Raw genomic sequence first — 12,430 nt, forward strand, 5'->3', positions numbered from 1 at the left:
CTTTTTTTTCAGTCTATATTTTTTAGCGAAAAATAGTAGTAACATATATACCTAAATAAAAATGTATCCTAATATATTTTTTTAAATGAGTCTGAGTAAAATTTATTATTATAATTTAAATCAACAATTTTGCTTAGACTTACAATTAATCTTTATTTACCTCATTTATAACATTTAATTTTTACTTACTATTAATTAAGAATTTTCATTATATTTAAGAATTTTCTTTTTATTTATTACAATTGAATATAAGATGTATAAAAAATGTACTTTTATAAGCGTTTTTTTCTGGATCGTATTCGTACGGCAATCTGTCAAACTGTTCAAACAAGACATACTTCAAGGCAGTTTTAATAGTATAGAACGGTACCGGTCGCATTTTTATTTATTTTCTATCGTACTGAACAATAATCACAATCTGCTGAAATGATCGTTATCAAATGAAACGTTCAAACAATATCTACGATGGATGTGACTTGCGCATGTATTCTATGTACGTCAAACGCATAAACTATCCGAAATAAAAGGTAGTCCACATAAAATGAGGTCTATAGAAAATGCGTTCTACATAGATGGCGGTCTGTGGCAGGATAACGTCTGCCCGGGCCCACTAGTAATATATAAGTTTAAACATATAACTAACCTCGCGCAACGCTTTATCTACATTAAAAGCTTTTAAATGTTTTAAAATGAAATACCTAGTTTATCATTTATCATAGAGTTGTATTAGTAAAAGCCACCTTTTGCAAACATGGTGTCCGGCGCAGCGGCACTGCCTCTCCACCCAGGGGAGGTTGTCGTCGTAGAGGTCTACCTTGTTGCATACCGCGTGTGGACTGCATGTGGGGAGATCTTCCTCGGAATTCTGAAATTAAACAAACCAACCATGAGTACCTATATATCAAATAAAACATCAACAAGCGCTGAAATTTAAAGTCAATTTTTTGTTGAAAATTACGATCTGAAAGAGTTTTTTGCTTCACCGCTCGTTAAAGTATTTTCTTGCACTATTTGAAAGTTTCCTTGCGAATACACGATTCAAGAATCCCGCTGCCACTGCCTGTAGCCAGTAGGACTGTAGCATCCGCAAGTGGGGTATGTTTTAAGACTGAAGAGTGAGGGGAGTGCAAGGACACGTGGAGTGAATCAGCTGGCTATTTAAGTCTGGTCACCGAAGCTTTTGCAAACAACGTTTCGATTCCGAATGGATATCTTTCACCCGAGTGTTATCGTTATAGAGAATATATTTATAGTAGGTATCTACTGTTGAGTGTTTCTCAATGATTGCGAGTGATATGTTGTGGTTTAAGGTGCTGCTCGGGGATATTTTTTTTTTTTTTTTTTATTATTTTTTTAGTTAGTTACATTTTTTATATTATAATTTTACTGGTCTTCCATTAAAAGCCTTAGCTTGTGGATGGAAGAAGAGTTAACATTTCACATATTATGTACAAATAAAGTCACGTGTACAGTTAATACAATGCAGTACAGTTAATACATTTCATATAATTATAATTACTATTTACTATAATCATGTATTTCAATATATATGTATGTGTAGGTAATATAGAAACATGGCAATCAGACCCGTTAACTAAAATATGTAAACATATATGTATTCAGTAAGAAGAAAAACAAGTAAGATTTTTAGTGTGACATTCTCTAAAATACTTTTTGATGGAGTTCAACAATTGAATTTTGTTCCTAATGCTTCTGATTTCTATTGGTAGGTTATTGAAAAAGAATTTTCCTTGGTGAGTATAATGGTGTTGTGCAAAAGAAGTGTTTAATTTGGGGCACACAAATACATGTTTAAGTCTAGTACGATTTTCAGTTATAAATGCGTATTTATCTTTTTCTTTTATAATTTGTATAATTGAATTTTTTATAAATAAGTTTTTAAATGTTGGAACTTTGAATTCTTCGAATATGCTGTCAGTTGGGAAGTCTGGAGGTTTTTTTAGTATAATTTTTATTATTAGTTTTTGAACAATTTCTATGGGGGTCAGATTAGTTTTGTAAGCTGCTCCCCAACTGATAATGGCATACTGAAGAATAGACTGTACTAATGCGTAGTATATTGAGTATAGGTTTTTCGTTGATAAAAAGTTTCGTATCCGTAAGAATATATGAATTAACTTCCTAACTCTTTTTATTGTATGGTCGATGTGATCTTTCCATTTTAGGTTTTTATCTATGATTATTCCAAGATATGTAATTTTATCCGCTATTTTCAGAAGTGAACATTTTTGTTGGCAGTGATTAGTATCGTGTTGTGCGAGAGAATAATTATGTAAGAATATTTGAAGATTTGGAGGTACAATGTTAGTGTTAATTTCGAAAGGAATGACATATGTTTTATCACTATTTAACGACAAGAGGTTATTGTCAAACCATATTTTTAGATTATTTATGTCTTCTGTAGCTTTTAGATTAATTTTTTCCCAAGTTTTTTCTTTTATTATAAGGACTGTATCATCAGCGTAAGAGATAATTTGGCCATGCAATGGTTGAATAAATATGTCGTTTACATACAAAATGAACAATATTGGTCCAAGCACGGTGCCCTGTGGGATACCAAAATTTGATGTTTCTCGGTCGCTAGTTTGGTCATTTATTTTAACAAATTGTGCACGATTGTTCAAATAACTTTCTATCCATTGGACGGCTTTATCATTGATGTTATTTAATTTCAGTTTTTTGATAAGCTTTGCGTGTGAGATACTATCGAATGCTTTTCTTAGGTCTATGAATATTCCTGCGCATTTATTTCCTTCATCAAGTGCAGAGTATATAAATGATGTTACATTTGCTATTGCATCTTGTGTGCTTTTTGTTTTTAAGAATCCGAATTGATTGGAATGTAATATTTTATTGTTTTCTAGAAAATCAACAACCCTTTTTTTCACAATCTTTTCAAATATTTTTGCTATATTCGATATTAGTGATATCGGTCGATAATTTGAAACATTTTGCGGGTCGCCGGTTTTAAAGATAGGGGATATTATAGATTTTTTATAATTTGTTGGGAATATGCCTTTAGTCAGACTGAGATTGATAAGGTGGTTTAGTGGTTTCAGTAGATACATTTTCATTTCTTTAAGAATTTTCACAGAAATGTGGTCAAAACCTGGAGAGGATCCGTCTTTCATGCTTTCTATTACAAGTTGTATTTCAGTTTCGGTAGTTTTTTTAAAAGTGGATAGTGTATTTTGTTTTTGGGTATTAGTTGTTATAGTTTTTGGTGTGTGTACAGATTTAGTGATTTTATCAGCGAGATTGTTTCCTACTTTAGAGAAGTAAGAATTAAAAATGTTTGCTGTTAGTTTTGGGTCTTTGGATACATCTATGATATTATTTTCATGTTTTAAATATTTTATAGAATTATTTTTTTTCTTATTTTCAATTGCATAATTTACCGTTTTCCAAATAACTTTTAGATTGTTTTCTGAAGTAGAGATTATTTTTTTAAAGTAGTCGTCTTTACTTTTTTTAATTAAAGCTGTTAATTTATTTCTATATTTTTTGAGAACTATCTTAGCATTTTCATCGTGTGGATTTTTAATTGTATTTTTATATAGCCTTTCTTTTTCTCTGATAGATTTTATTAGGCCACAAGTGATCCAAGGTTTTATACGTCTGAATTTTGAATTCGTGTATAATGAGACCTCTGTTGTGGAGGTTTCAATATGATCCATAATTTGTTTTTCAAACATATTTGAGCATTGTTCGACATCGTTAGATTGTAGTATCGTACACCAAGTTTCTGCTTTCAATTTTTTCTCTAAAGTGGCAATATTTGTGGTTTTTTTAATAGTAATTGGAGCCTTAATTTGTGATTTTATTTCATTATCATACAATAATAAGCAAGTGTGGTGGTCAGTAATATTCGTTTGCCAAATCATTGTTTTGATTTTATATAGGTTTTGTAATTTTATGTTTATCCAAATATGATCTAAGCAAGACGATTTTTGTCCGTGCATTTCTCTAGTATTTTTGTTTATGCATGATTTAAAATCTAATTCAGTCATACAATTTAGGAACTCATTTTTGAAAATATTTTCTGATTTTTCGTTAATGTTAATATTAAAATCACCCGCGATAAAACAGGTTTTATTTTTAAGCGGTAGTAATATATTTTTCAGTTGAGTTATAAAATGTGAAATATTTGATTCGTGTGTTCTGTAAATGGCAATTATGTGATAAATATATTTATCGAGTTTAATTTCGATTTGAATACAGTTAGTCAGTAATATTGGGTGTTCCAAAGTCGTGACAATACTGAATTTGGTGTGAACGAATATTGCGATTCCACTATTTTTATTGATATTTATTTTAGTTGGGATGTATGTATAGTTAGGAAGTTGAAAGGCTGGTGACTCATCATTTGTAAATGTCTCTGTTAATATTATACAGTCTGGTTGATATGAATGTAAGTTAGTGACCGCATGGCGATGGCCACACGATGTGGTGTCCATCTCGCTATCCGCTAGTAGCTCTGCTACTGCGCTATCTCATGCGGTCGTGGCAGTGGCAGTGGTCCTTGCGTGCCCGCCGCCCGCCGCGTATCGTCTTTATCGTCTGGTCCATCTTATACTATATACCTAAATAGTATACTTATATTCATTTTATAGCAGGGAAAAGCAAACATATAGTAAACTACAGGAAGGCTGACGACAACATACCGAGTATTCCTTACACGTGTGTTTGTGCGTAAACCTTCTACAACTGTTTTACAATTACGCCAAAAATACTTCGCATTGGTATAATATAACGTAGTAAAAATAAACGTAATGTTAGCATTATGCCATTTCCCAGAGGGCTACAGAGAGGATGGAGTGCCACAAAATTCAGTCTTGGCGCATAGGTAATCCTTGCTTCATTCGAATTCATACATCTAAATTCACACCCGCTACGATACTCGTCACACATAAAATGCACAATTACTATAACGAAAACAGCTTTCGCCCAGCGACAGTTCTCTTATATTGCTTCCAAAATGAACTCACTGAGCATTGATACCAGGAAATCAAAAACTGATGATCTTTATACCACAAGTGTTCAGAGTGGTTTTTTATAAAGAGAAGGAACTGTTTTGAAGAATGCCACATATCATTAACATAAGTTAATTTGCTTATTATTCTTCTTTTTTTTTTTTACTTAATTCGAATTTAAAAAAAAAATCTTTTTCTAATGTATATTTCCATTCTTTCAACAAGTGGTTTTTATCAGGCTTATTCACGTGAATTTTACAACTGAAAAACCAATTATTGATTTCCTCACTATACCAATACAACAAAACAGCAAAACAACATAAGTATGAAGACAAATTTCGACTATCCCAATATGGGCATGTGCCTAGTGTGGTAGTCGAAAAGCATGTAAAAAAACTTGACTCACTTTTCTGTTATTCCGACTCTCGACACAACAGGCTCAAGCTTTGATTAACTTGATCACCCCATGTCGACGACTCGTTTTTTCATCCAACTGTATGTCGAATATTATCCGTACATTATTTTTTCTGTTAATTTGGTCTACATGTCAAAAACCACATTAAATTAAATAAATTTGACTGTTGTTTGCTTCCGTATCCGTTTTTAAGGATGTTTTTTTCTTATCTATAGAATCTATTTTTTCATCTAAGCACCAACTGTATGTCGAATATTATCCGTACATTATTTTTTCTGTTAATTTGGCCTAAATGTCAAAAACCATATTAAATTAAATAAATTTGACTGTTGTTTGCTTCCGTATCCGTTTTTAAGGATGTTTTTTTCTTATCTATAGAATCTATTTTTTCATCTAAGCACCAGGTGAAAAAGGGCCGTGTCTGAACAACGTAGAATGTAGGTTTAACGCATCAATGAACCAGGTGACCAACGAGACAACCGCGAGACTTTAACCAACCTTGCTGTGGTGGCATCTGATATCAGATCTATCGCTGCTCATCCATAGAGCAATCATTATTAAAGACCTACAAATATTACATTATACTAAATATTTCAATGGGTACACAAATTCTGTGACGCAAGTAAAATGACAATTCACACAACATACTTATGACGCAACCTAAAATTTTGTCGCAGTGGCTCTCTTTTTAAAACGAAATACATTTTGAGACTTTCGTCAGTAAGAATTATTTACTTTTACTGTGTTACGTCACAGTTTAAGTCACGCAATTATTGAAGTAAAGTTAGTTCTGGAGGATAGCTAAGAATGGGAAAGGAGTTAGCATTGACCCACTACCGCAGCTTTTAAATTGGCGTTTACGCGATGAAAACTCGAGATTATGCCCACAATTCTCTCAAAACCTGGGTCTTAGAAAATTCGACGCTTTCAATTCGTTCACATCAATAAATTACTCGCTAAATAATAGGCAGATTGGTTTCCTTGCTAGAATTCGATCGTAGAAACTGCATAGAATATAAAACATCGTTTACATGCTGTTATTTCATTCTAGAGCTAAAAAAACTTCAATAACGTTGATTGAGTGAAAATTTTAGTAGTACATTAATAACTTTGTTTTAACACCACTTCCTATTAGTATGTGTTTTAGTTACCGAGCGCATTTAGTTTGTAAGCAAGCTTTATTCGGAATTCAATTTGTGATATCTTCTTGTACTACAAGGTGACAACTGAATCGAACAGCTTTAAAATTTTACATTAGAAGATATTTTGTCGAAAAAAAGCATTAAAATTTACGATTTGCAAACAATGTAACATTTAGAAATTATTGTAATAAGCACACAATTCCGCGGTCGGCTATAGAAACTCGTGGGCAAGGTTGTGTGCTTGACACTTTCGAAGCCATATTCCTATGTCTCAAATGTTTACATTTGAATTATAAGTTACCTACTAGCCCGAACATTGTTTTTTTCTTCCTCATTCCATTCTTTGGTTTTTATTATTTTCACCTTTTGTGGTGAGTTCTAATAACCACAGTTTCATGTCTGATTATTTCTTGTGTTACTTTGTACCTTCAGCGTATTCCTTTTTTATAACTTTGCAGATACTTAGTTACTAGTCTTTGTAAGTACCTTTGCTTTCATAGAACCATATCCATTTTGCAAACGTACACCGATTTAACCAACGTACACGGATAAACACGACTACTGCTGATTTATTAAAAATATTTTAAAATTATTGGTAATCCCGTTAAAACGGGACTGCAAGCGGTTTCCTGATAAAGTGTTAGTAATTTCATAATAATATCGGAACACGCACCTGCGTTTGTCTTAATAATATATCATGATGAAATGCAAAAGTGTTAGGACTTTTATGAACACGTGTTCGGACATCGTGACAAAACCATTGGCATTTTACTAAAAATTTATCAGGATACGAATCAATTCATTCATAATGATCTATACGAATAATCTGAAGAGATTCTTAATAAATTGGCATTTTTTTATCAGGAAGGTGTTTCTCCGTGTACCTGTTATCATTTAAAAGTTCACAGCCCGCGATATGTCTATTTACGATTAAATTAATAAGAGCAGGCTTCATTCATTATACCTTTTCGTTTATTTATTTTTAGTTGCAATGGCAACTTTTGTAAATGATGTAGGTATATAAAGTATTAATTCAATTTTTCACAGTCCTTCCTACTAGTGTTTCCTGTTCTGAGGCGGCCTGTAGTTTTTTTTATTGTTTTGCATTTAGTTTCAAGTTTCATCGTCTTAAAAATGTTTGTAAGTTGATTTCATCACTTTGTTCTATCAGTATTTTTATTTTAAATATATTAATTTCCGTCATTTTTTTGTTTTATTTGGTAGAGCATTGTATAGTTCCGTAGCATAGAATTTAATACTTATCTGTCCAAAGGATGTATTCAAACTGGGAGTAACTAGTATATTTTGGCGTACTGCTCTGGTTGAGTTTTATTTTTTTGTAATTACGTCAATGTGTGAATTCAATCGGAGATTATCATCGCTTTCAATTCCAAGATATGATTTTGGAGTCTGCTATAGTGGGACAGGGGCATGATAAACCACGATTCCTTGGCATGTATACAATTTGAGATTAAAGTCATCCCCTGGCTGTTATAGAAAATTTCAGGTATTTTGTTTTATTGTCACTAAGTTTGACGGAATTTCTTTGAAGCTAGTTTTGCAGGAGACCAAGTCCATGTTCCGCTTCTTTGTAGATACTTATCTAATCTCTTTCGTTAAATAAAATACTGTATCGTCAGCAAAACTACTGATTTTTCTTCTGGTTTCTAGGTGTATATGGGAATAACTATTGTAATCACTTTTGAAGCTTATACACGTAAATATATAATATTATCTGTGACAACTATTTCTAGTGTAAATTTATTTAGTAAATAAATAAATAGTTTAATTGACTACACTTAATTATAATTGTTTTATCTGGTTTTATTAAGCGCCTCTGATGTAATAATAATATTAAATGTATCAAAGTCAACTTCTTTTGGAAGCGATAATTTTAAACTGCACTCAAACAAGATACGTACTTAAATTTAATGTAGGTAGGTATCTACCTATAAATATGACTTGCAAAACCCGCTCTGTAAATTTCTGGTAGTTCTGATACATTCACAAAAAGTGCTTAAAGTAAACAGAAAATAAATAATAATTTATCCGTTTCGCTCAAATCATATGCCTAATTGTCTTTTAATAATAATAACGTTGAACTTAATTTCCCATTAACTCGTACTTGTCACCGAGTATTTTGCTAAATTATCGTTTAGAGGCAAATGGAGTCTGTGTGGGTTCATTTATTGCAGCTACCGTGTGCAGTGCGCAGCGCATCTCATTAACCGCAGTGCGCACTGCGAACGGCAATACGTTTTTTCAGAGATGTTAACTATTATTATTTTAACTTCCACTGAAAAGTGTGGCCGTAAAGCGATTTGTAATCAGAGCCGGCACGTGACTTTTTGCTTGCTACACTGAATTATTTTTATTGGAGCGCTGCACTAGATTTGTGAAGATATTTAAACATATTTTCTGTCTCACTAAGGGTAGACGATAACTGATCCATACAAGTTTTTTTACCCGCTTTTTAACGTTTTGTACTACCAAAATTGCGTTGAAGTTTGTACAATATGATTTTTAATGTATTTTGTTATGGGTATAATATGGCGTCTTTAATCATTTGTAATATTGTAGGTTGAACGATATTGTGCTTTTAAATGTGATTTTAAAGCGGTACTAAGTTTGGATTTTACCATTGAAAACAGTAAAAAAAACTCGTTAAATTTGTGCATGTTCTATATGTATCGATGAAAATAACGGCCACAAAGGCACCTAGCTATAAACATATTTATGGAAAATATTATCATTCGAGAACGTCAAATGGAGAGGATAATAGAGCTTGGATCGAAAGGGTTTGTGAGAGCATATATTATAGGGTTGATATCCGTAAAGGGTGCCTTCCCAACTCACCAAGGGCAGGAAGTACCCAGTACAGTACCCAGTACCCAGTCGTGCAAAGGTAACTCGATGTTAATTTTTAAGGATGTAAGATTTTTAACTTTACATAAAATATTCCCAAGAATTTTCCGAAAACACATCCGAAAATAAACAGTTGTGTAATACTTTTTATATGTGAGGCACACGAAATTTCCGTGTTGTAAGGGCGTGGATGAAAAGGTAGATAGAGATTTTTTTTCTTTAAATTGCATAACACATAAATTGTGGACAGTTTGGTAATGTCTCCGAAGATTGAAACTGCAGCCACGCTGAAAACAATGATCTTAACAAACTGGCACAACTTTATTGAGTTTTTAAATAAAAAATTAATTTCTTTAACCAAATATCAATAAATACGGAGAAGAAAATATGTTGTAATCAATGAAATTCATTAAAGCATAGCAAGTAAATAGGTTTTTAAATAGGCTCTAATCGTGGGGAGTTATCGTGTGAAGCCTCGCCAAAACTCTTTCATTTTTACAGGAAAGGGGTTACATAAATTGCCATTATTACAGGAGAGGCTCGGGGCGGAAGTAAAGCCTTATTTAAATATAACATCATGTATTTAGTATTGTTAAAAAGGGACAATAAGGGCGACTTGCACCAACTATCGCAAATTTTATCTTAAATTGTATTTAACTAAACGTATTTAAGACCCTAAATACATTTAACTTAAATGCGTTTAGTTGCGTCCTGTACCACGCAGTTCGGTGGCAATTTTAGTTAAACGCGTTTAACGCGTCGGTAAAACAGTTACCGCGTGTTTACCGCCATTTACGCGTAAATAAAACAGCTACGATGTTTCATTTTACTTGAAGTGTCAAAATATTTTGTGATTGTGTGTGTGGTTTAATAGTGTGTTCATTTATTTTATGAAGAAAAAGTTAAAGCAAATAGACATAATGATGAAATAATACAAAAAGAGCTTCTGTTGTTGGAATTAAAAATAAAACAATTATCCGAGTAATTTTGTTTTTTTTTTATTTCTTTTACATATTATATTGTTTAAGTATTATAAGAATGCTGTAGGTATGATTAGAAGTTTACAACCTTGCAAAGTACTCCTCGATAAGGAGTGTTAGCTCCAAGTTACGAGCACCTCGCTGATGTTTTATTGGTGTTGAATTTTAACTGAGGTTCAATTTCTTGCACTAATAATGATGTCATTTCTTTACTGAGACGAAATATTCTTTGAAACTTCTTGGCACTGAGTGTTTCAAATAAATTTGTTCTCTTGTTTACTTTTCTGACTATATTATAATTTATTTAAGTTATTTATAATTTCAATAACATAATTTCTTCATGATCGTCAGAATACAAATCCCAAATGTTCATTGTGAATACAAATTAAAATGAGATAGATTTTAAACACAATCAGAAATCGAAGAGATAACCTAAATATTTTTGACAGTACTGCTTTACGAGTAGGGCTAAACACGTTTAACTCAGTTAAACAGCCGCTTTTGGGTATTTAACTTTGACAGTTCTTTAAACGCATTTAACGAATTAAATTTTGTGGTGCAAGACGCCAAGTCGACTTAAATCAAATAATGTGTTTAAAATTATATTTAAATCAAATTTAACTTATGGTGCAAGCCGCCCTTAGGGTGGAAACGAAGGAACAATCAAGGATTTCCATAAAATCTAACCTATACGTAAGTCGAGTTAAAAAATTTATACAATTTCATTAATATGTTAACGAAAAAAAATAAGTACGGATTTTTTTTATCAAAATACTGTTGAACACGTGTTCAGAATATATCTAAACACGTGTTCACGCAGGTGGCCTTGTGCAAATAAATGTAATGGTTAAAGTGAATGTAGTAAATGTAGTGTTGAAGTATTATCATTTGTAAGAACATGTGTTCCGACTTCCTCATAACGTATTCGTGCTTTACTGATAGTTATTAAATTTCTCAAATCATTCGTTATATGCCTCGAAAGAAATACGAAATCTGGTAAATCGTTTCAAAACCGAGTGTTATAAATGTAACCTTATACGGGTACTTGGCAAGCGTTTGTAATACCTTCTGTCGTTTACCGATTTCGAAGTGATCATAGAGTCTTTCAAATATTTACCATTAAAACGGACGCCAGATACACACACATATTACAGGTTAATAGAGAAAATTGTTCTACTATAATTTTGTGTCAAAAGTTTGGCTACAAAAAAAAATAAAGCAGATTTCCACACGTTTGGAATTGAATTATGAGTATTTTATTTTTAGAAATGAATAGAGAATTGAGTGGTGCAATTAGTGCCTTTAATAATAATAACAATAAATTTGGATGATTTGGATAGCGCCGTTTTTGTGCAAAATCACCTCAAGGGTGCTGTGTAATATATAATACATTTCTACAATGATCTTTGATATTTAAAACTATATATGGAGATAATATACAGTACAATACTTACCTGGCAGGTCACTTGAGATTAACACTTAATTAAATTAACTAATTGTTTATTAGCGAAATTTAGATACAGGATTTAGGACATAATTGGAAAATTGGAAATAATTGGACTTTCTCTCAGGAATGGTATATTTAATTTAAGGGTATGACAGCTTAAAAAGGTAAGTTTTTAGTTTAGACCTGAATGCTTTTGGACTTGTTATGGATCTTAGTTTCTGCGGAAGTTTATTCCAAGTCTTCGGCCCAGATGCTCTGAAAGCGCGATCACCAAACTTAGTATTTGGCTTGCGCTTCGGTTCCATCAGTCTGCCTACAGCTGATGATGTTGCTGATCTAAGAGTTGACTGCCTCAGACCAGTGTTTTCCGGGATGCATAGTTCAGAGATGTATGGTGGGGCCATTTCATTGATGGATTTAAACACCATCCAACACAATTTGTATTGGATTCTTTCAGGGCACTTGAGGCCAGTGAAGGTTACGAAGGTGTTTTGAAATGGTCGAATATTTAGAAACCCCGGTTATGAGCCGTGCTGCTGCATTAAACTCTGATTGAAGTTTGTCAATTTGATATTTTGGAAGGCTGG

At 32.4% G+C, this 12,430-nt stretch overlaps 2 protein-coding genes across 3 annotated transcripts in view; one reads left to right on the forward strand and one right to left on the reverse strand.

Moving 5' to 3' along the window:
• LOC149425702 (elongation factor-like GTPase 1) overlaps nt 1-12,430 on the forward strand; it is a 457,452-nt gene that overhangs the window by 242,903 nt on the left and 202,119 nt on the right. The window lies entirely within an intron of this gene.
• aos (protein argos) overlaps nt 1-12,430 on the reverse strand; it is a 60,094-nt gene that overhangs the window by 4,062 nt on the left and 43,602 nt on the right. For both annotated transcript variants that reach the window (XM_089644494.1, XM_089644501.1), the window contains one exon: nt 741-865. In XM_089644494.1, coding sequence (XP_089500620.1) covers nt 741-865 — 125 coding nt within the window. The remainder of the gene's footprint in view (nt 1-740; nt 866-12,430) is intronic.

This window comes from Hesperophylax consimilis, chromosome 2, assembly GCF_061612785.1.
Source record: "Hesperophylax consimilis isolate HC1 chromosome 2, BYU_Hcon_1.0, whole genome shotgun sequence".
NCBI classification, from domain to species: domain Eukaryota; kingdom Metazoa; phylum Arthropoda; class Insecta; order Trichoptera; family Limnephilidae; genus Hesperophylax; species Hesperophylax consimilis.